Raw genomic sequence first — 25,026 nt, 5'->3', positions numbered from 1 at the left:
TCTTCAAGGCCCTTGTCCATCATTCCTCTCAAATAGCAAGCAGCTTCCATCCCAGTGAGTGTTTCTTTGCAGCACTTCTCCTTCCTGACCTCAGTGTCTACAGTAGTCTCTAGCATTTCATGGAAAGGGTTGCAAAACCCTGTGAGGTCCATGGCAAAGGAGAAGATGGAAGCACATGCCCCCATCTACCCAGCGGCGGTTCTGGGCAGGCTGACATAAATATGCAGGGCCTGGATTCATCACAGCCCATAAAGCTATTCCCTTGGGATAAGACAAAACAAAACAAAACAAAACAAAACAACAAAAACCTGATAAATGTTTAACTTGTAACCTTCAGAGGAAATACAGGTGTCTCTATATGCACACACACATACACACCCATGCACACACAGTACACATACATTCACGGACATACTTATTCACTCTAAAGTTCAGCCCATGAAAAATCAATTTGTTAGGAAAAGCCCACATCAATAGATCTGTGTTTCCAGACTGAGTCCCTCTTCCCTGGAGTAGAAAAAAACAAAGTATTTGAATCCAGAAGACTACTCTCTACTCTCTACAACTTATTACCCATAAAACCTCGTGTGATAACTTTTTTTTTGTGATTCCAGTTCTCTTCAAAAAACTGGGGACAAATGTGATACCTGCCAAATCAGTGAACTTTTGCTGCCTTATGAAACAGGCCCAAATTTAGTAGCTTACAACACTGACAACTGATTTGTGCGCAGTTCTATAGGTCACCACTTTGGACTGGGGTCAGCTGGGTGGTCTGGTATATTCTAGCTGCCTCCTGCATTTGCAGTCAGTGACCAGGTTGCCGGTGTTGCGCTGGTCTCAGGTGGCCTCAGGAGATAGCTTATTTCTGGTTCGTGTTGTGTGTCTCCTTCAATTAGCTATGCCAGACTTGTTTCAGGTAGGCGGTAGTTCCCTAGAGAGAGTCAAGCTCATGAGGCCCCTTGAGGCCTACGCTTGGACTGAATTGTGTTCCCCTAAATTCATATGTTGAATCCCTAAATCCCCAGTACAGCTACATTTGGAGATAAGAACTATAATGAAGCAATAAAGGTTAAATGAGGTCGTGAAAGGATGCCTGGTGACTCAGTTGGCTAAGCATCTGCTTTTGGCTCAGGTTATGATCCTGGGGTCCTGGGATCGAGCCCTCTGTCAGACTACCTGCTCACTGGGGAGTCTTCTTCTCCCTCTGCCTACTGTTCTCTCTCTCTCTCTCTCTCTCTCTCTCTCTGATAAATTTTAAAAATCTTTAAAAGAAATAAATAAGGTCATGAAGAAAGGACCTTAATCTGATTGGACTGTGCTCCTTCCAAGAAGAAACAAAGACACCAGAGGTCTTCCTCCCTTCACAGGACCACAGAGGAGAGGACATATGGGGACACAGTGTGAAGGCACCTATCTGCAAGCCAGGAAGTGAGATTGCACCAGAAACCAACCTGATGGCACCTTGACCTTGGGCTCAGTTCTCCAGAAGTGTGAGAAAATAAATTTCTGTTGTTTGAGCCACCCAGTTGACGGTACTTTGTTATGACAGCCTGAGCAGACGAATACACTTGGAGTTGGTGGAATATCACTTCCACCATATTCTGTTGGCCAGAGTAAGACACTAGAGATGAGGCAAAGGCAAAGGTTAGGAGACGGACTCCATATCCTGATGGGAGGCACTGCAAAGTCACATATCAAAGGGGCCTGGGTGTAAGAATAATACTCTAACCCTTCTGCCACACACCATTTTTGTATGGATCACATGAATTTGTGGGTACAAAAGCACTTCCTCAGTGGCGAAGTCCTATGTAAATGTGAACTCTCCTCAGCATCTGGTCCTGCTTGACAGCAGTTGCGACTGTTTCTTAACTCCGAGGCAACGAGGTGATGTGGGTGTGTCTGGGTAGTACATTTCTCCTGGGGAAGTCATTGCCTAATGAAGGAGTCCTGTAATTCTTATAACTAACCAGAGGAAGTAGCCATGGTTTGGGAAAGCAAGACAGCATTTTCATAGTTTGAAAAGCCTGAAAGTAAGCATTTGGATGAGTATCCCAATCAATGAGTTCAGGAACAGGAAGTTTGATGGCTGGATGAATAGTAGAAAGGAAGGATGCAAATCGGATTGGCTTCATGAATTTAACCAGGCTCATCATCTCCCTGAGAGGCAAGGGCCAAAGAAGGCTGCTGAGTCAGGGAGGCAGGTGCACGTGCGGACAGGCGCGTGGTATAGCATCAGACTCTCTCCCTATCAACGGTTGCTCCTGAGAGACTGCATCTGAGTTCATGAGCCCTCCTACACGATAGACTGATTGGCAAAGGAAGAGCACATCATCCACTCCCTGCTCATCCTCTGTCCTTGCACACAACTTCAAGCAGCAATCCATTGACAGCTGTGATAAAGTGAGCTAATTCTGTTGAGGTCAAAGGTTTGGCTGATGTGTATTTCTGCTCCACCTGAGAACAAGTTGAAACATAGCACAACCCGTCTCAGGATTCCTTCTTTGGTGAGAGTAGACATGGTGCTTTGGTTCTGGGCTGGAGGCATACTGGCTCCCAGGAAGTGAATCTGTGTATCCCGAGAGGTCAAAGGGGTTGAGATCTCCTCGAAGACTCCCCACTCCAGCCCCCATCAAGCGCTGCTGCAGACTCTGACCTCTCCAGAGCTCTGCACCCTTGAGGAGTTAAGAGACAGAACGTCACACTTTGCTGGTGGCATCTCCTGTGTATTGTCTCAAGGAGGCAGAGATATTATTCTGGAAGCAAAGGGCTCAGTTGTTCAGGATTGTGAGCATGCTTAACACTTTCAGGTCACTCGCAATTCCTGAGATATAATTAATTCGTCAAAATAGCCTGGATGGTTCTTGCCTGATCCAACACCAGTCTCCGAAACTATCATTGTTTGTATTACACGGTATTGCACTGAGACTATAAATGAGAACAGATTAAGACCCTGTTTTCTCCTTCATCTGCAGTTTAGTTCATTGCCTGTTACCTAATAGGCACATCAAATAAATAAAAGAATGAATGAATTCAGTAAATATTTGTGGAAGTAAGTAATTGAAAGGACACAACCAGGGCTTAAATTTATGACGTATGTGAAGCACTAAAAACATCTGTGTCTTATTCATGTTTTGTCCCAAAACCTATATAGGATTTGCATGTAGTATGTACTCAGTAAATCATGTGGATTTGTGCTGAAATTATAGATCCCTTCAATTAAATATTACATTGCAGAAATAAGACAGCTAAGTGCCCCCGCAATCGGGTAAAATTCTACCTTTTCTTCCTGAAAAGCCATAGCTCTGTGCCCCTAGAGACTGGAAAGAACTGTCTCCTCCCTCCAAATACTCCCTGGTGCCTGTAATCTTAGCTATGCCAGGATCAGGGGCGACCGCACCCATGTTCTTACCACGATCAACTGGGGGATGTCAGGCACTTCCTTCCAGACCTCTTATGGCTTTTGGGACCCTCATTAGACTGCATGTCCTGCTCTGTGGCTATTTTTGTCTCCGTCCCACTGCCCCCCCGCACCCCACGCCGCCGCAGTCTCTCCATCTAATTCCTGAGAATTGGCCTCAGTGTAAAAGAAACTCAGAATACATTCAAGGGTGAACATATGAACAACTGCCTTCAATTAAAACACACCCTTCTGCCAACTCAGACGGAGACAGATTTCCTGCCAGGGACAGTGGACTGAGGCGCAGAGGATGGTTGAAACCATCCAGGGAACTGCCAGTGAGCTACCTGAGGCCTGCCCTAAATTCCCAGCATCATCTTCTCTGCAAAAGTTGTCCCAGGTGATGGCCCCCCCCTACATTTACATAGCTGGGGACAGGTTGAGTAAACCCTGTGGATGATGGGAATGAAGCTACTTCCTTATCTTTCTCCTAGATCAGAAGTACAGGAAGAATGGTCACTACCCAGCCTTTAAAGATATTGTTGTTCACAAAGTGGTGTCCCAGAGGCACCCTAAACCATGCCTAGGCATTCCTGAAACCCACCATTGCATCTAACAACCAAGCTAATTGTCTCTTCATTTTCTGACTTGACCTCCCTCATTAGGAGATCTGGCAACCCTATAAATGCATTCACTAAATAGTCCTAGGTTTAGGGTACCTCCTTGACTATAAAGATGATGACACAGAATCCCTATCTCAGGGCCTAGACCTGTGGTTCTCTTTATCCCCATCTCCTAGACCCTCCCCCATGTCCTTCTGTCCTTGAGTTTTTGGAACAAGGACATAAGCACAGTTTTCTAGAATGCAGATTTCTTGGGATTCCCCTGGGGAATGGAGCCTCCACATTCCAGTTTCTCAAGAAGACCACAGCAGTAATATCTCCAGGTCATCTCAAGCTATCATTCAGCAGGAAGAATAGAACAGGTGATATTACCGAGGCCTTCCTCTGGGCTGTGCAGCTTATCTGTCGGAGATGCTTCTTGTGGACTTAGTTCATGTGAAAACACCACACAGTGGAATTGTCCCTTCCACATTCTACAAGGAAAGCAGCAGGGAGGGGAGATAACCCCACTGGAGTTCTGTTTCATGTGGCTGCTCAAGTCGTAGCTGTGGCTTCAAGGAGCACTGGAAGTCTGCAAAGAAAGAGCTGATCTAAGGGGGTTCATCAAGCTTGTGGGTCCTTGAATAACCTGATTCCCAGAAGGGTTTCCAGGCAGCCAGGAGAATGGGAGTCAGGACGGGATGATAGAAGAGAGAATGCTGCTCAGTGAACTGGAAAGGGCTTGCTTCGGAGGGTTGGGGGCACAGAGAGCACAGGGGAAGGAGGGGCAGAGGCTGGACCTTGGAGGGCAGGGGCTTTAAGGCACTTTTAATTTTAGGGCACTTTTAATCAGATTTTATCCTGATCGTATTGTCTCATCAGAGAGCACTAAACAGAGGAAGGAGATGCTTGGTATAGCTTTCCACTTGGAAATATTTTGATATCGTTTTACAAAGCCGTCAACTTTTTTAAAAAATGTTCATCCTGTGGTGGGTTGGGAACAGATCGCAGGGGGGCAGGAGTGGAGAGAGATGTCAGATGAGTAGGCTGTGGGCTGGGCCAGGCACAAGAAATGTCGGGGGCGGGGGAGGGTGTTGCTTTCGCTCTGTGGCAGGAGAGATGAAGAGAGATGTTCCAATTTGAAAATGTTTCTTAGAAATACAGAATAGACTGATGAAGTGGGTGAAGGGAGGGAGCCAAGAATGACTTCCAGTTTTCTGGTTTGAGCGACTGGGAGGAGGAGGCTGTGGATGGGCTGAGTGGCAAGTGCTCACAGGAGACTTGCTGGCAGGAGGGGTGTGTCAACAGGGCTCAGTGCTGTATAGAGGCTTCTTAGTCTCCAGAGGGACCAAGTAATGGTCATACCTTTAAGTTGAAGCTCACCTCTCCTTCCCCATCATCCCTCACCCAGCTGGGGGAGAAGCGTTAAACATAAAGCTTCATCTCAGGGTTTTAAACACACCTACAAACTCATACACATAATGTATGCTTTAAAAATAACTGGAAGGGGACACCTGGGTGGCTCAGTCGGTTGAGCCGATGCCTTCAGCTCCGGTCATGATCCCAGAGTCCTGGGATCAAGTCCCACATGGGGCTCCTTGCTCAGCGGGGAGCCTGCTTCTCTCTCTCTCTCTCTCTCTCTCTGCCTGCCACTCTACCCACCTGTGCTCTCTCTCTCTCTATGACAAAGAAATAAATAAAATCTTAGCAAAAAATAAAAAGATAACCGGAAGAAAATACACTCAAGAGGTGCTTACTCTTGGTAGTGGGGTTATGAGAAGTTTTAATTTAGTATTTTCCAAAGGATTGGGGATGAATTTGTCTTAATAGCATGATAAGAAAAAAAAAATCAGCAGATTGAAAACAGTCACTTTGAAGACCGCAACAATAAGACTGGGGTTGCATTGGCTCACAGATGTTCCCAGGAGCTGTGTTTTGGGGGAAGGAGTTCCCTGACAGTTACCCAGAGGGAGACTCTTAAATCTTGCAGGTAGATTGAGGCTTTGCCCAGCAGGTGGTGGGCAAAGAATATGCCAGGCAGAGGGAACAGGACAAACTATTAAATATTTCATTCTAATATTAGCAATGAGCCTCGATGTTCCTGTGGAGCAGAATCCCCCCAGCTGCTGGCTAGATGATGACATGGTTTTGGTAACACCACACCATAAGGTGGGAGCCTTATCGTAGTTTATGATTCTCCTCCCTGGCTCCCGCCTGACCATCAGCACTGAACAAGTGGTACCTTTGCGTTTTATAGTAAACAATGAGCATTATATGAACTAGTTTTACAACCAGCTGCCCAAAATAGCAGAATACTCACAGAGTTTTAAAGCTGGGATATGGCCTCCACCCCATCATTTTACAGAATAATAAACTGACATCGGATTGTCAAAGACTCAAGAACAAGTCAGAGAGACAACTATGATGGAGTGTCTTAGAAAATTGTGTGGGAACTTCTTGCTGCCAATCTTTAGGGTATGAATCAGCAGTTATATTTGTTGACTGGAACTGGAAAAAAATTAACTATCCAGGGTATTGTAACTCAAGGAAAATCCCTTCAAAAAAGGCATGAGGAGGTCCAAGCTGGGCTCTATATTCCCTACTCAATAGACAGGTCAGTTGGTGGCTCCTCTCATGGACAGAGACCTTCGTTTCTTCAACATGACTGTCTCTAGTTTTAGGGCCAGAAATATCTTTCTCACGGACAACAGTCTTGTTACCCCTCTCAGAAAAAACCACTTCTTCATGGATCTTTTTTTATTGCATGAGGTTTTCTGACAACTCTGACATGATAATAATGATGGGTCCATGATTTTGTTGTCTGCTGTGCAGTTCGATTTGGAAGTAGGGTTGGATTCCTTGGTTTAAATATGTAGAAGGATCTCTTATGTCCTCTGTCTTATTTGTCATGGTCTATAGCTGTTTCCATTTCTGTACAAATGGTCAGCTGTCCTCTGCTAGGGAAGGCTTGTGTCGTTTCCTTACATCCTGTCTCCTTAGTGACAATCTTCTCTCATTGTGAATGCTATTCTTCCCATATTCCAAATCTGCAGGACCATGTCTTGACAAGGTGGCTCTCTATGTGCTGTGCCTGCAGGATGCTGGGGAAGCCCCTTGTGCCTCCTGACACCCCCTCTTCTAGGACTCTGAGCCTAGCAGGAATGCGTAAGCAATGGCTGGGAGGCAAAGAGAGTATGTGGTGGGGGACTACAGAGAAGAGAGAAGAAGAATGATCCCTAATGAATGGCCCAGCTTATTAATGACAGAGTTTGCCTGGGGCAGTATCCCTGTTTCTAGTCTCAGGTACATGTATGTTGACACTCAAACGGTATAAAATATCTCTTGTCCCATTTTCTACTTACCATGGAGATAAACTTGAGCTTATTCCAAGAAAGAATCTCCTACATTTCTGTATAATTATAATAAAATTCTCCATGAATCAAATAGACTTTTAAAAAAGATCAGTTTCCTTTACTGTATCTATCAGGGCAGCATTTTTCGTGTTAGTTTCTGATCTAATCTGATCTGATCTGACTTAGCTAGGGAAAAATAATATTCTCTCTCTCTTTTCCTCATAAAAAGGGTCCTGTGGTCACTGGATATTACTTCCCACTCTTTTACCTATTCCTTTCTGATTCACTTTTTATTTGAAATTCTTTTTTATTGTTTGTTTATTTGAAGGGACCAACAGTTTCCTCTGAGCATCTTGGGAAAATTACTTTTTTGTTGTGTGTTTTTTTTTTTTTAAGATTTCATTTATTTATTTATTTGACAGACAGAGAGCACAAGTAGGCAGAGAGGCAGGCAGAGAGAGAGAGAGAGGGAAGCAGGCTCCCTGCTGAGCAGAGAGCCTGATGCGGGACTCGATCCCAGGACCCTGAGATCATGACCTGAGCCGAAGGCAGCGGCTTAACCCACTGAGCCACCCAGGCGCCCACTTTTTTGTTGTTTTTTAAAGATTTTATATATTTATTTGACAGAGATCATAAGTAGGCAGAGCAGCAGAGAGAGAGAGAGAAGGAAGCAGGCTCCCCGCTGAGCAGAGAGCCTGATGTGGGGCTTGATGCCAGGACCAGGATCATGACCTGAGCTGAAGGCAGAGGCTTTAACCCACTGAGCCATCCAGCACCCTGGAAAATTATTTTTTTTAAAGATTTTATTTATTTGTTTGTCAGAGAGAAAGAGAGAAAACACAGGCAGGAGGAGTGGTAGGCAGAGGGAGAAGCAGGCTTCCTGAGCCTAACTCAGGACTCGATCCCAGGACCCTAGGATCATGACCCAAGTAGAAGGCAGACCCTTAACTAACTGAGCCATCCAGCTGTCCCTCAGGACTATTTCTGACAATGCTTTAGTCAGTGCTACTGTTTGTTAGGCTTATAGTTCCTTTCTAAGGATGTGGCAAAATCAGCCTTGCTGAGTTCACATTGTGTTTCGAAGCACAAGAAGCACTTCCCAGTGTTATACTGAAGCAGAATGTCCTAACTGCAGATATAAAATAGAGTCTCTGCTCTTGAAATGCAAATCGCAATGGGGATGAACAATGTGAACAATGGACGTATGACCTTGAAGAGACATTCAGGTGATCTGTGATACGAGTCACTGTTCAGCAAGGAGAGTCACAGAAGTGAAAACTACCCTGTGTATAGAATTATCATGGTTATGAAAGCACTTAGCAAACACACAACTAGATTTTTGTCCCTTTTTTCCCTGTATCATTTGGAAGCATGGTATTAAAATTTCTTTAATGGTGTCCAAACTTTTGAGTGAAATTTCATTTGTAAGGGGGTTTAAAGAAAGCAAAAGTCTCTAACTCCAAATTTAAGTCAACACTTTCCCTTAATTTACTATAAATTACTTGAGGTTTAAAAAACTTAAAACTGTATACATGGTATGAGAATGTAATGAATCATCTGTAAAGCATATAAATCCCAGCAAGACACTTTGTCAAATTATCTCATCTTAACCATGATCTTTTGATCCCACCAATTCTACTCGGTTTCTGATTTCACTGAGTTGGGATTAAATCAGTGCATTCCTCCCACTGCATAATTAGCACTGCTTTAAAACTCTGTAATTACAAACCTCAACTGCAGATTGTGTATTGCACTCGCTGCCATACCTGCCATTAGCATGGTTTTCAGTTCTTCCAGAACAGTGAGGTAGAGATGTCATGTGAGTAAGTTCCACTGATATATATGTCTGCTGTGGGTTATCTGCAGCAATTATAGACTTGGATGCGACCCCACACAAGATATAGAACCTGGGAAAATGCCCATGTTTTGTGAATCAAAAAGAATTTTTAAGAAAAAAAAATGTTTTTTGAAACAATAAAACCATGAATGAAAGAGTTAGTGTAAAATTTTAAAATTACCCAATTGCAGGCTTGATCTTATAAATGGGTACAGTCCTAACCTATTGGTCCTCCTGGGAGGGGAAAAGTATTCTGGATAGTTATCCACCCTAATTTTGATTACTTTCTAAGAAGTGGAATCAAAATGCCTTATGAAGGTGTTACAAAGCCTTAGTTGGCGGCTTCTGCTTGCTTTAGTCCTGGCGATGTGCCAGCCTGCAGTCCCCTCCTTACCATGAACTTCTCCAGCACATGGTCCTCTCCCTCTTCTTCCCTCTTCTTCATCAGAGTCTAGAGACGGGAGGCCCACTTAAAGCTAAATATAAAGTCTTCCTCATCCAGGAAGCTCACACTGATGAGACTCTGGTCTCACATTCCCAGTTCTAAATACACAACAGAAAAAAAGTCTTTTCATGATGAAAAAAACAAACTCATATATTTTATCTTCTAATGAAAGGTGTTCATAATCCTCATATGAACAATTTCCTTTGGACTGCCCTGATGGGAGCTTCTGAATGTATTATATAGAAAGGGGCAGGGTTTTGTTTCTCCCAAATTGTGTGTACACACACACACACACACACACACACTCTGACCACTACAATTTCCTTGCTATGTATTTCTGGATGGTTATAAGTGAACTGAATTGTGGGAATGATCCCAGCGGCCCTTAACAACTACAATAACTCTCCTGTAATTTGCTGAAAGCAAGTGGTATTCATTTACTCCTTTCCTTGAAGTTCATAACAAAAGCAAACAGGTAGATTTTTGTTCAGAATCTTCAGATTAGTACATCTAAAGGCTTTGAAACCAGATAAATGCGTAAGTCAGACTAAAGAAATAAGCTCTTGAAGCAAAGGGGTGGGAAAAGAAGCCAGCTTTGTGCAAACTGAGAGTTCAATCTGGCTGTTTGAGTAAGAATTTTCAGACAATTGTTAGTGAGGCTAACGAGGGGTACTAAAATGAATTATTACTAGCATTGTGAGTTACTTTATGAAGAGGTACTGAAGTAACAAAGAGAATTTAGGTGTAATTATTTAGTACTGCTCCCTCCCTTCTTCAAATTTCGTTAGTACATAGAGGTATTGGGGCCAACTGGTTCCAGCCTGGGTGTTACTAGTCCTCAGAAATGTTCTCCTCCCTGTAGCTTTCTGAGAGTAGCTGTTACGCTGTGTGGCAAATGATTAACTCTGTCACTTTGAATTTTGTATGCCTGCTTTTAAGTATGATGGACTTCAGTCTTACAATGGAAAAAATACAAAAGTCACCTTAAGTTTTACAGTGTAACAATTTTAATAGTCCACACTAAAATAGGCAGTACAGTTTTGTAGTTCCACATTAAAAGCAATCTTGTCTTACTTAAAATGCTTCTACCTAAGGTTTCCTGCCCTCTTTCGTGTAACGTCTGAGTCTACCAAAGTACATCTAAGAAGTACATCTAAAGTGCATTTCTCTGGCGTTAATTTGCTTTCCAATAGCAAGTCCTGAATCAGAGCGGGGCTTCCTGGCTTCCTCCTTTGAGGGGCTGTGCAGTCCCAGTTGGGCTACGAACTCAGAGAAGTACCCTTCTCACTCCCCAGGTGGCCCAAGGGGTGGAGGTCACTGGAGAACTTTTGGGAAAAAATAATTATGCCAACTTCCTCTGTGGCAGGTATCTTCTCTTACCATAGATAAATACTCAATGCCTCCTTGAGTCATGAAATATTGACAACTCGGTCGATTTCCAGGACGAAGAAAATCGGGGAGGCCTTGTTTGAAATACTCTGAAGTTGGCAGGATGAGACACCAGGTACTGGGGTGAGCCAGAACTCTAGGGTTTAGAACTGGGGGTAGGGAGGAGTGGTGGGAAGAGACACAGTCCCGGAAGCGCTCCAACTACTGCGTGTCCTCCTGCGGGTCACCCGGGAAGCCCGCCTCCTCCGGGGACCTGACTCCTTCGGGGAGCAGAGTAGCGCGCACTTTCCTCTTCTCTTTAAAGCGGCCCGAGCGCGAGATCTTCAAATTGCGGCGGCTGCTGCCCGATTTCTCCCCGCACAACTTGTCTGGCTTGTGGGGGTCGCCGGCCCCCCCGAGGAGATTGGGGTGCTGATTCTCCCGCGAGCTGCTAGTCCAGTCCGGGCTGGGAGGTGCAGGCGGCGCGGGCTCCCCGGGGGCAGCTTGCGTGGGAGGCTGCGCCCCTACCGCGGCTTCCTTGCTTTTCTTCCTGCTGTTGGTCAGCGATTTCCACCAGGGCCCCGAGCTGCCCGTGCCGCCGCTGTCGGCCATGGCCACCCAACCGAGGGGCCCGCGGTGCGGTGGGTGGGGAAGGGCCCGCTCTCCGGGTAGGGCTGGCGGTCTCCCGGGTGGGAGCCTAAGCAGCGGCCTGTGCAGGGGGAAGCAAACAGAACTCGGTTACGGGTTTGTCTAAGTCACGTGCCCCCAGCCACACTTCCTCCGCGCGCCCCGCCCCGCAGGCGACCTGCGGGAGTCCGAGATTCCGCAGCCGAGCACCCGGAGCTGCGCCACCCTCCCAGTGTCCAGTCGCACCCTCGAGGGTGAAGGCGGACGGGTGGTCTCCAGGGCGCCACCGTCTGGTCTCCAGACAGCTTGGCACGCCCCCGCCTCCTTCCTGGTCTGGCCTCCCGGGCGGGTGCGGTGGTCTGCGCTCCCGGGGCGCCCCAGGGGAGGTTCCTGGGCCTCTGAATGAACCCGGCTCGAGAGGGAAGCTGGCTTTGTCCTGTCACCTTGACTGACTGTAGAGGGATGCCCAAAGGTGACACACTTGGCCCAGAGGGGCCTCCTCTTGGATGAGCACCTGGGAGGAGGGAGCCCGGGAGCGAGCGCATCCCCGCTATAGGTGAGCACTGAATGTCAGACCCCTGTCAACAGTCCCGAAATTTCCCTCAGAGGCTTTTTCCCCCATAGACTTCTGTCACAGGATCTTTTTCAATGTGGTTTTTCAGGGGGAACTGACATGCCAATAAGAGCGAGGGGGCAAGCTCACGGTGTTGTGTTTCTCTTAAATTCTTTTTTTGACAGAACTTCTGCCTTGTCGCTTTCAGAGAAGCATGTCTAGACTTAACTTCCTTTGAAAACCGCCATCCCACGCTTCCTTTTATTCCCCAGAGACCAATCTTACGTCTCTTGGAAGCCACCCCCAGCGGATGGTTGAGATGAGGCCAAGCGGCAAGCGTCCTCGTCTCTTAGTTCTTTATTAAAATATGCGCCGAGCCTATTTGTACCAGGCAACCCCACTTTTGAGATTTTTAGTTACAAATTAAAAATTGCTGTGGGGGGTGAGGGGGGTGGGAGTGGGGTGTGTGTGTTTGTGTGTGTTTTCCTCCCGCAATTCCTCCCTCCAGATAAAAACCTGCTGTGCGCAACCAAGAACTCCAAACAATTGTGCTTCTCCCCAGCTTTAAACACAGCACACTGCGGAGCGAAAAGGCTGCTTATTGTTACTGAAGGTGCTCGCACGGGCAGCGAGAGTCCTGCGAGCAGTTCTGTGCTGAGTCTACAGGCATTAACTCCACGAATGCTCGGCATTCGCTGGTGCCGCGGAGCATTTCCAGGTTTCTCCAGGGCTCCTTCCCATCCCACGCGCCTGGCGCTCCCGGGATTTGCCGGCGCGCCGGGGAGCGAAACTTTAGCTGTGTTTGTTGTTGGAGGCTGGGCTCCCGGAACCGCTGGGAAAGTTGGAGCGCCTACGCGAGGCGGCGCGGCAGCCTCCGAGGCAGAGACCTGGGCCCCGGCTCCTTCCCAGGACGCCCCGAGGACACACTCGGGGTGCGACTTGAAAACAATAGAAGATAAAACCGCCTAAAGTTCTTCCAGTAAAAAGGCACCCACTCCTTCCTCGCCCCCCCTCCCCGGCACGGTTTGCACTTGGGTTTGCAAACATCCTGCTCCCTCTATTGTACAGATCGGAGAAGCACCCCCAAGTTATTCATTGGTGGTGGTGTGTCCTGATGGCTGTCTTCGGTCTTCCACTCTACATTCTCTTTTCCACGACCAACTGTGTGCGCGGAAACGCTTTGCACCAATTACGCAAGGAAAAGACTGCAAATTACAGAAATGTACGCGGAGAGTTGCGGCTCGCAATTTCTCCCCAGGAGCTGAGGGGAGCACCCCAGGTTGACACCCCGGAATGGGCTCTGTCTTGGCGGACGCAGAATCACCCTAATCGCTCACCTGTTCGGGCTTCCCAGGATCCCACGACTCCAAGTCGCCCTCACCTCCAAGAGAACCGAGGGAGTACTCTTTGGACAACTTGGAAGCCCGGCGCAGGGTCACTCCCGCGTAGTCTTGGGGAGGTCGGGCTTCTTTCTGGAAGGTGTGTCAGCCGAAATCTCTGCAGTCCAGCTAAGCCGATTTCTGCTGCTGCTGCTGCTGCTGCTGGTGGTGGTGGTCTTCCCGGGCGCCTCCGACTTCGGCCCGCCGCAGTGGTGGCGGCAGTTCTGGGCCCGCGGCGCGTTTGGCTCCAGCCGGAGGGCGCCCGGGGAGCAGGTGCCAGGCTCACTGCCCCAGGTGAATGCCCACGCAGGCTCTCCCGGTTAGCACGCCTGTCATTCTCCTGCGCGTCCCTCTTCCCTGCTAGCGCTGCCGGGCAGCCGCGGGGAGATCGGCTGCTCGCTCTGGTGCATTGAACCTGCTTACACGTCGGTCCTCTGCACGGGAAAAGACCTCTATCTGCCCACCTGCTGGTTATTCGCCAAGTGATTCGAGAAACCAGAACTCCGGGGTCAGAGGGGAAAAAGAAAAAAAAAAAAAAAAACAAAAACACCCAACAACAAACAACCGAGAGGCGGCCACAGCTGCCACAGGTGCAGGTAGGAACTTGGCGTTCCCGCCCTCCAGGAGACGAGATTGGATCGGGTCGCGTACGTGACGCCGGCCTGGGGTGTCTGATTGGAGAAACGCCGCGCGGCGCCGCTCGCCGGCCGGACTCCTTCTCAAAGAAGAAACGCTAGAGGAGATTGTAGACCGAGAGACCGCGGGTGTACGTAGATGGGTTCCGCTGCGTAAATGTAAATGTCGCCCCAGCTGTCCCTCTGCCCCTGCCCTGAGTTCTTTTTCTCCCCTTCCTCTCCAGGTCCCTAGCCATGGCCACTCAGCTCCCAGGATTCCGGTTTGTAATTCCCAGGAGCTGTTTCATACCCAGGCATAGTGTTGCCGAGTTGCAGGCACTCTTGGTTGAAAGGCGTAATGTTAACAAGTTCTCGGTATTAACAAGCTGTTAACAAGGCGCTGTTTCCATCGTTTTCTGGGAGTTGACTCATTTGGTTCTCACAGGAACCCTAGGACGCAGGTGCTATTATTTTCCTCACTTGACGGGCGAGAAGACCCTAGAGCTGAAAGCAAAATGGTTGTTGAGAGTTGCACTGCTGGTAGCAGAGTCGGCTTTGAACCCAGGAGGTCTGATCCAGCTCCCACGGTCTTCACTAGCGCCTGAGATCTCACCCTGTCAATCTTGGGCTCTTAAAACGACCAAGTGAGGATGTGAATTTCCTTCCCTCAGGTCTGGAAGTTCAGTGGACAAACACTCCACCTGGAGAGTACAGATCCAGCCCTGAGCCGCTAGAGGAAGTGAGCCAGTGGATTTCTACAAGGGTTCAGGGGGCTTTTTGCTCCTGGGAACATCTGTGTACTTTTTATTGGTTGGGCAAAAAGACATTGGCATAGGTCCTTTCCACTAATGAAAGCAGAGGTACTACCTGCTTTATCTTCCAGGATGTTCTCCCCCCCCCCCCACTTTTTAAAAAAGATTTTATTTATTTATTTGACAGAGATCACAAGTAGGCAGAGAGGCAGGCAGGGAGAGAGAGGAGGAAGCAGGCTCCCCGCTGAGCAGAGAGCCTGATGTGGGGCTCCATCTCAGGACCCTGGGATCATGACCTGAGCCGAAGGCAGAGGCTTTAACCCACTGAGCCACCCAGGCGCCCCTGTTCTTCCTTTTCAAAGCCCTATTTTGATGTTCCTTCAGGTCCTGAGTAACTCCTCTAAAGGAGTGCGTAAAGAGCAACTGACATCTGAGCATCTTTGTTCTGAGGACTTTTTGAAGCATAAAAATAGGGAAAGGCATGATGACTACCTCAAATAACTTACAACGTAGAATTAGTGGAAAGAAATTTTTATAGAGTATTTCAATGCCCGAACTAGGATAAAATAGGAATACTTTATATCACTAATTCTTAATTTAACATTCTTGGATTTTTAAGTGATAGGCACAGCAGTGTATATTTGAAAGTGAGGCAACTTCACACATTTATTGTGGTTAGTTTTAGAGAGTAAACTTTCAGAGCATGAGGACTGGAACAGATACAGGTCACCCCCTGGGAGGGGAGGACAGGACAATCCATTCTAGTGCCATCCCATCACAGATGAAGCCACTAGATCAAGGAGGAAGGCTTAAAAAGGAAATACTTCCACAGCTTCCTTTGTAATTAGGCATACCCATAGATCCAGTTCTGTGGCCATATGGAAGACTTCTGGAATTGTTTCTTCCCTGGATAAAGGACAGAGCCTTCTGAGAGAAGACCATCTTTTGCTATACCCTTGATTCTTATATTTAAGCATAGCATGAGGGTGTGATGTCTGGTGTTTGAGCAGCCATTTTGCAACAGTGAGGCAATAGGCATGGGAATAAAAACCAGCATGCTAAGGAGGATGGCATGGGAGTGTGGGAAGTGTCCGGGTCTTGATGATATTGAGAAACCCCTGAAAGAACCTTGGAACCATCTACCTCCAGACAACTGATTGAGTGACGTAATATACATTCCTATGATTTAGGCACAGATTTAAATACAGTTTCCTGTTACTAGCAGCCAAAAAGTGTTCTCCTTGATACTGTCTATTAGAGAAAAAAAATTATGTTGTTCAAAGGGAAAAAAGAGAATATTGTCACATTTTTTTTTTCCTGACCAACCTGGATAGTTCTTTATGGAAGGAGGATTTAGTGAAATGTTTAAATGATGGGAATATTTAGAGACAGAGAATGCATCTGTAAAATAAGTCACTTTGAAAAGTTGATTTATCCAGTGACTAGTGGGTGACTTTTAATTTTATAGAATTTAAATATGCTTAAATTGGCCAATGCTTTTCTTAATATTTTATCTTGTCATTTTTTATTTTTCAAAATGTGTTGATGGCTGGAGTAAGGACATTTCCTTCCTCTCTTTCTAATTGCTTCTTTCTCAGGTGCACCTTTAAGTGCAGTAAATGATAATATTCAAAGGTGAAAGAGAATGAATTCCTAGAGGGCAATATTTGCATACTAGAAATTAAAATAAGAACTTTCAAGGTTAAACCTGGCCTTTGTAATCAGAGCAAACCTGGCATTTCCTTGGAGTCTGGGAAATTGATTATTTTCCCTTAAAGCATTTATAGTGGGACCTGAGTAATGGAAAACCCACAATGAGAAAATTGAAGAAATACAGCTGATCAAAATGCAGAAAATAAAGGTCATTTACATTCACTTCACCCAGAGCTAACCATGGCTAAGGTCTATTCTTTTTGCCCTTATATTTGCATTTACTCTTTTAATCTTTTCCCTTTCCTCCCTTCCTTCATTCCTTTATTTTTTCGAGGATTTATTTATTTGAGAGAGAGAGCGCGCGAGAGAGGATCGGGGGAGGGGCAGAGGAGGAGGGAGAGAGAATCTCAAGCAGACTTCCTGCTGAGTGCAAAGCCTGTCTGCCTTTGTGGGGCTCCATCTCACCACCCTGAAATCATGACCTGAGGTGAAATCAAGCATTGGACGCTTAGCAGACTGAGACACCCAGACGGCCCCCCTTCATTCCTTTCTTTTATGGATGCTTCCATTCTTTGAAAATTAGATGCTCTTCTTTCTCCAGCTCCTTTAGGTGTAAGATTAGCTTGTGTTTTTGAGACTTTATCTAATTTTTTGAGAAAGGCTTGTATTACTATGTAATTCTCTCTTAGGACCACCTTTGCTGTATCCCAAAGGTTTTGAACAGTTGTGTTTTCATTTTTTGTTTGTTTCCATAAATATTTTTAATTCTTCTTTAATTTCCTGGTTGACCCATTAATTCTTTAGTAGGATTCTCTTTAGCCTCCAAGCGTTTGCTTTCTTTCCAAATCTCCTCTTGTGATTGAGTTCAAGTTTCAAAGCATTGTGGTCTGAAAATATGCAGGGAATAATCCAAGTCTTTTGGTACCAGTTGAGACCTGATTTGTGACCCAGTATGTGATCTATTCTGGAGAATGTGCCATGTGCTTGAGGGAAGAATGTGTATTCTGTTGCTTTAGGATGGAATGCTCTCTGTATATCTGTTAGGTCCATCTGGTCCAGTGTGTCATTCAAAGACCTTGTTTCCTTGTTGATCTTCTGCTTAGATGATTGGTCCATTGCTGTGAGTGGGATGTTGAAATCCCCTAGTATTATTACCAATGTATTTCTTTAATTTTGTTATTAATTGGTTGCTTCCAAGTTAGGAGCATAAATATTTATAATTGTTAGATCTTCTTGTTGGATAGACCCGTTAAGTATGATTCAGTATCCCTCTTCATCCCTTACTACAGTCTTTAGTTTAAAATCTAATTTGTCTGATGTGAGGATTGCTACCCCAGCTGTAGTGATCTGAAGGCACATGTGCACCACAATGTTTATAGCAGCAATGCACACAATAGCCAAACTGTGGAAAGAGTCCAGATGTCCATCGACAGATGAATGGATAAAGGAGATGTGGTATATATATACAATGGAATATTACTCAGCCATCAGAAAGGATGAATGCTTATCATTTACATCAACATGGGTGGAGCTGGAGGGTATGATGCAGAATGAAATAAAGACAATTATCATATGGTTTCACTCATACGTGGAATATAAGAAACAGTGGAGAGGATCATAGGGGAGGGAGGGGAAACTGAATGGGAAGAAATCAGAGAGGGAGACAAACCTTGAGAGACTATAGGAAACAAGTTGAGGGTTGCTGGAGGGGAGGTGGGTAGGGGGATGGGGTAATTGGTGATGGGCATTAAGGAGGGCACGTGATGTGATGAGCACTGGGTGTTATATGCAACTGATAAATTATTGAACACTACACCTGAAACTAATGATGTACTATATGTTGGCTAATTGAATTTAAGTGAAAAAAATAAAGTCTTCTGAGTATCTAAAAAAATTTTTTTAAAAAGAAAAAATTAGATGCTCATCTCCCATGGCCTGTTCCTTTCTAGTTACCAATGTCCTGGTAGTTTGATATTCCCTTTCTGTGTTTTCACATCGGCGTTTGTGGATTTAGTTTATAAACTTCAGAGAGTGGGCATTACATCTGCCTGAAGCTGGGATCCACTTGTTAAAGCCTTCCTTCCTGTACCCTGTCAGGTTAACATGAAGGCGTATATAGAAGAACACAGATTGTGAGTCAAAATCACTTTGGTTTTATACTTGACCCAAGCAAGGCTAATTGGTACGTGGCCCCTCTCTGAAATTCAAGCAACGCCAGCTGACTCTTCCTAACTTCCCATTCTTCCTCCTACAAGTCACAATCTTGTTTCTCTGTACTCTTGGATATTATTGTATGCTCCTCATTTTCCTTAAAAAACTATTTGTATGGAGAGTGAAGGCCTAACGCAAACAAAACTTACTCTAGAAAGGATTTTCCAGATTTTAGGGGCACTAGTGGACAGGACCATTTTACACTAAGTTCATGGTTTGAGGAGTTTGGGGCAACGAAAGCAAGAGATCTATGTATGCACTTACCCTTGGTCACACCCTCTGGGGACAAATCCACCCATTATTCCCCAACTCTAACAGATCTTTTCTGTTCTAAAGCAACTTAATTATCCATGCAGACCTGTGGAGGATAGGAAACGTGGGTACAGCTTACTTCTAAGTTGTTTAAACGCTGAGGTTGTGGCCCTTCAGGTAAAAAACAGGAGGATCGCTCTTCTTTGGGTGAGCCCTATGCTTCTGATTCCGTCCCTCTTTTTCCATGAGGCTATCAAAATCTGAAGCTGATTTGGTGCCCAATTGTTTTCAGCAGGGGAGTGCATCCAAATAACAGCCTGCCACTGACAGGAATGGCTGTGTTCGAAATATATTGTAAATTGTTTGCTTGGTGTTTGTCCCCCACGATTAGATACAATTTTCTTATTTATTGTCTGACTCCCTCACTAGAGAATGAATTCCGTTTTATTTAATTACCATTTATATAATGATCAGAGCACTTCCTGTGTATGAGGTATAGTTCTGTTTTATAAATATTAACTCATTTAATCCTAAAAGCTCATGTGAAATAGGCACCGTTATTATTCGTTATTATTCTAGAAAAGGTAACTGAGACACTAAGAACTTCCGTTACTTGCTCGGGGTCACCCGGCTGGTAAGTGTCAGAGCCAGCATTTGACCTTGGAGAAACTGGCTTGAGAGTCTAGGGACCTCACTAATCCCTGGGCTGTGTGTTTCTCCTTGAACGCTAAGACATGTCATTAATCAGTCTTCAGGATGTGACATGCTGCCGCGCCATAACCGTTCTTAGTAGTGTTGAATGAGTGACCATCAAATGCATTAATATAAATGCTTCATAGGTTATGCTATGACTGACTTATAAAAATAAATGTCATGACAATGGCAATGTAATAAAATTTCAGTCTGTTATTGCATACCATTATAGCCTGATTTTAATTCTGAGATGTGAGTAGTATAAGTGGACCAAATTATCTGATAAATTTTTGCTGTTCTGGTTACAAAATTGGAAAAATACTATCACGTTGCAATGCTTTGAAGGAGATGCGTGAGGTGGTGGGACAGGGGTGGGGCAGGATAATGTAATATCAGAGGATGGCTACTGAGATTTTATTAAATCTTGTATTTAGGGAAGAAATGAATGATCTGGAGGACATGACATCGTAACACAAGCAAGACTCCCCAGCACATCCTGATTCAGGAAGCAAAGGTAATTCAACTTTATTGTTTGTTAGAAAATCATCAGTGTAAATAGAAATCATGTGTTACCATCCAAGGTAATGTTCTCCGGCTAGTCACCTGGTTCCAGGTCATGGCTGGGGTAAACTGCTATCGGCTGTTGTTAATTTCTCTTTTCAAGGGGTTGATTGGGTTATGCTCCATTTGCCAGGTTATATTTTTTCTTTTGTGGTCTGTGGGTCAGCTCAGTGCGTCACATGCCTACCGGTAGAAGGTGGGTATCTGATGGAAGGGTAACATGAGGCAGGAAGGGAATCTTTTGGCTTCCCCATCTGCATTGAGGCCAGTGTCAAACTTACACTGTTAGAAATCTGTAAGAAATGCCTACTTTTATCAGTGTCAGGCTGTCAGGGGAGGTCACTGAAGTTTTGGGACTCAACTCTGCTCAATGCTAACACAGGTAAATCTCACACTCTACGTTCATAGTGAATGTTTAGATTTACCCATTTGATGTAATTTCGTTTACATGGGGGGAGAAATTGCTTGAACTGCAGCCCTGAACCTTTTATAACAATGGTAAGTTTAAAATTCTGATGGTGGACTTTTCACTTTACTGTGTGCTTATTCAAAAATGCATAGTATTCTTTTCGCTTTTTTTTTTTTTTTTTTTAATGGCAGAAGAACCCTGAGAGATAGCTACTCTAAGCCCAACAGTTTATTGTAGAAAGCTGGAGCAATTTGCTCAAGGTCATGAGACTTTAAGGGGGGGGCGGTTATTTTGATCTGGTTTTAGTTACTCTTCCTCTAATACAGCTTTCTGCTCATATGGCTGTTTGAATCTCATATTGCCTTTTAATTAATCATTAGATCAGTAAACATTTGTTGGTTTCAGACTATTACATCAAAAGAGATCGTCATACTTTAAAAAATTCTGGGGGCGCCTGGGTGGCTCAGTGGGTTAAGCCGCTGCCTTCGGCTCAGGTCATGATCTCAGGGTCCTGGGATCGAGCCCCGCATCGGGCTATCTGCTCAGTAGGAGCCTGCTTCCTCCTCTCTCTCTGCCTGCCTCTCTGCCTGCTTGTGATCTCTCTCTGTCAAATAAATAAATAAAAATCTTTAAAAAAATATATATATATTTAAAAAAAAATTCTGATGAGGTCTGTGTTTTCTGTTTCCCACTTGGAACAATACTAAATCATATGTGGCTGTTTAAATATTAAAGCCCTATGGAATCAGAGCACTCAAAGCTCAAATTAACGCTGGGAATTGTAATTACATACATTTCTTGTGAAAAGACTTGATGGTCGGTTTGAGTTACTAGCTGTGTGGCTTTGGGAAAATTACTTAATATCTTTAGGCTCTGGTTTCCTTAAATGTAAAGTGGGGATAATACTATCTACTTCTCTGGGTAGTTGCCAAGATTAAAGTAGACAATACATTTATTAAAGTCCCTAGCACAGTGCCTAACACATAATAGGCACTCAGCAAATGTTAGTTTCTCCTTGACTAATTTCTTTCATTGGCTGTGTGGGAAAATTATGTGAACAAACTGTATAAATCAATCACTTCCAAGGGCTTTTTGAAAATAATGAGAGTCTTAAGTGAGCACTGTCATCGTTGTTGGTTGGGGTAATATTCCCCCCCCCCCCAAGAATATGATGTTAAAATTTACTGGAGAGTATTTAATACACAACTATTTGCAATGAATCTAACTTTTTTCAGGAACACACTTAATGATGAAATCAAATCAGGCAGAAGTTTTCTGCATGTGTTTCAAGAATGCTCTTTATCCTGTCTGTACTGAAATTGCGTTACCTGCAGTTAAAGGAGGAAGTGTGCTCAGTTAAGCTTGGAAGCAGTGTTACCAGAAAAGGATTAACAAATCATAAGACAAAATCCTTAGAAGGAAGGTCACTAGCAGACTGTGGCTAGGGCGCAAGCCAAGGAATAAGTTTCACATGTGCTGCTCCATTAGTTCCTGGAATCTTGATGTACAACCTGCATCAGTGAATCGTGCCCGGAGGAGGGAAAGAATGAGAGCATCGTGTTCTCTCCTGTGTTAGACAACATGGCACTACTTCTCGTTTTCAAAAATTAGCTTTTATTTTATATATTTTTTAAAGATTTCATTTATTTGACAGAGAGATAGTGAGAGAGAGAGAGAGGGAGCCCGATAGCAAGAGAGAGAGCCCACAAGCAGGGGGAGTGGCAGGCAGAGGGAGAAGCAGGCTCCCTGCTGAGCGGGGAGCCAGACCCCAGCCTCAATCCCAGGACCCTGGGATCCTGACCTGAGCTGAAGGCTGTTACTTAACCGACTGAGCCACCCAGGGACCCCTAGCTTTTATGTTATTAAAGTAATATATGCACAGGTAGGTTAAAAGCCCAATGTTATTGAAGGCTTATAGCCAATTACTAGAGCTTCTTATCTCATTCCTTCCTGTGGTCCCTTCTGCAACCACTTTCAACAACTTTGGCTTTTCATTCCTGGCATTAACCTATCTCTGCATTTCTAAGTAATACGCGTATTGTGCTCTCTTTTGACTTAGCAATATTAGACATTCTCTATTAATTTCCTATGATGGTATTTGAGGACTTGGTTCTCTTATACTGTGCCTTCTGCTTCCCTCTCCCATTTTCCCACCAGAGTCATTTTACAGCCTTTGTTCAGCTGACCGTTCCATGTTTATACTATTGTGCCTGTATAAATATTGTTCAGACTAAGCATTATAGGGTGCAGATCACTGTATCTGCTTTCTTTTGTCTTTCCCTGAAGCTAATAAGGGCCCTCTTCCCCCTTTCATTTGGTCCTCTTTCTAGTTCTTTCTTACGCCTTCCAATGGCTTCTTGATACGCTTTTCTACAAGTCCAATCAAATCAATATATATTTGTTCCCTTTTGGTTTTCTCCCAAATATGGCTCCTGGACACCTCCTTCTCCTTCTCTCTGGCCTGCTGCACAGCCTTCTCCTAGGAATGTCTTGAGTTGGATTTCCCATTTCCTGGATTTTGAGTCCCTTTCTTTCTTGCTGGACTCCCTGGTTTTGGTGATGGTCAGCTGGTGCTGCAGCAGGAGGCATGGTGGTGGCAGTGCTCAGTATGGCTAGCTCTTCTGTCACGTGGTTTCAGTCTGGCCTCTTCATCCTCTCTGCCTTGCACACAGCTATTCTCCTGGGACCTCCTTTTACCCTTATTCTAGAGAGTTCCTTTGTGCAAAGACACAGAGTGAAACTTGCCTTACCCACTGTGCTATAATTAATTCAAAATGGATCATGGATTTTTTAAAAAAGAATTTATTTATTCAACAGAGAGAGAACAAGTAGGCAGAGTGGCAGGCAGAGGGAGAGGGAGAAGCAGGGTCTCTGCTGAGCAGGGATCCCAACATGGGACTCGATCCCAGGATCCTGGAATCATGACCCGAGCAGAAGGCAGCCGCCAAACTAACTGAGCCACTCTGGCATCCCTGGATCATGGATTTTAAATGTAAATGTAAATGTAAAGCTATACAACTTTTAGAATAAAATATCGAACCTCTTTGCAGCGTAGGACAAGGTGAAGGATTCTTAGACACAGACACAGCTAACGTACGATCCATAAAATAAAAAAATCACTAAATTGGATTTCAAAACTAAAAAAAAAAAAACTTTTGTTCTGAAAAGCCTCTGTTAAGAGGAACCGAAGACAAACTATAGATGGGGAGAAAATATTTGCAAACCACATATCTGACAAAGGCATTACACTTACAATATATAAAGGGCTCTCGAAATTCAATAGTAAAAAATCAATTACAAAATGGGCAACGGGGTGTCTGGGTGCTCAGCTGGTTTAGCATCTGACTCTTCATTTTGGCTCAGGTTATGATCTCAGAGTTGTGAGACTGAGCCCATGTTGGGCTCTGTGCTAGGCGTGGAGCCTGCATAAGAGTCTCTCTCTCCCTCTCTTGCTCCCCAACCCCACATGCACTCTATCTCTAAAATAAATAAAATGGGCAAGGGACATGAATGGATGTTTCACTAAACTGGAGATACAGGTGACAGATGAGCACTTGAGAAGATGCACAGTGTCACTAACCATTAGTGAAATGCAAATTAGAACCACAGTGAGATATTAATAGGCACTTATCAGAATGGCTAAAATAGAAAATTTTGGCAGCACCAAATGCTGGTGAGAATGTAGAGAAATGGAATCACTTTTTTTTTTTTTTTTGCATGTTTATAGCAGCTTTATGGGGAATAGCCAAAAAACTGGAAACACAGCAAATGTCCATCAATTGGGAAATGTGTAAACAACCTGTATTCTCTCCAGCTACAGACTACTACTTAACAAGAGAAGGAAGTGAACTCTTACTTTTTTAAAAAAAGATTTTATTTATTTATTTTTCAGAAAGAGACAGAACAAGCAGGGGGAGGAGCAGGCAGGGGAAGAAGCAGGCTCCCTGCTCACCAGGGAGCCCGATGTGGGACTCGATCCCAGAACCCTGAGCAGATGCTTAACTGATTGAGCCACCTAGGTGCCCTGAAATGAGCTCTCTTGGTACATGCTACAACTTGGATAAATCTCAGAGTAATGATGCTGAGTAAAAGAAGCCAGACCAGAAAAAGTATACATACTGTATGATTTCGTTTATATAAAACTCTAGGAAATGCAACTTAATATATGGGACAGAGGGGGAGGTGGACAGGGAGGGAGATGAGAGAGAGATTGAAAAAGGCCACAAGAAAACTTTTGGAGGTTATTGAATGTAAAATGGTGCAGCTGCTCTGGAAAAGTTTGGTGGTTCCTTAAAAAACTCAACATGGGAACATAAGCCA

At 44.7% G+C, this 25,026-nt stretch overlaps 1 protein-coding gene across 1 annotated transcript; it reads right to left on the bottom strand.

Moving 5' to 3' along the window:
• Positions 1-10,623: 10,623 nt before the first annotated feature.
• Positions 10,624-11,614, bottom strand: LOC111147188 (proline rich 15). The gene has a single exon (XM_022503079.1). It carries the CDS (start codon positions 11,612-11,614, stop codon positions 11,225-11,227), a length of 390 nt encoding a protein of 129 aa, XP_022358787.1. The 3' UTR covers positions 10,624-11,224.
• Positions 11,615-25,026: the final 13,412 nt, after the last annotated feature.

Source organism: Enhydra lutris, unplaced genomic scaffold (genome assembly GCF_002288905.1).
Source record: "Enhydra lutris kenyoni isolate GAN:26980312 unplaced genomic scaffold, ASM228890v2 scaffoldscaffold16, whole genome shotgun sequence".
Lineage (NCBI taxonomy): Eukaryota > Metazoa > Chordata > Mammalia > Carnivora > Mustelidae > Enhydra > Enhydra lutris.
The sequence above is the reverse complement of the archived record's forward strand: the minus strand, read 5'-3'. Positions and strand labels throughout refer to the sequence as shown.

Coding starts and splice junctions, on each gene's coding strand:
- LOC111147188 (XM_022503079.1), bottom strand. CDS start 11,614: ATGGCCGACAGCGGCGGCACGGGCAGCTCGGGGCCCTGGTGGAAATCG.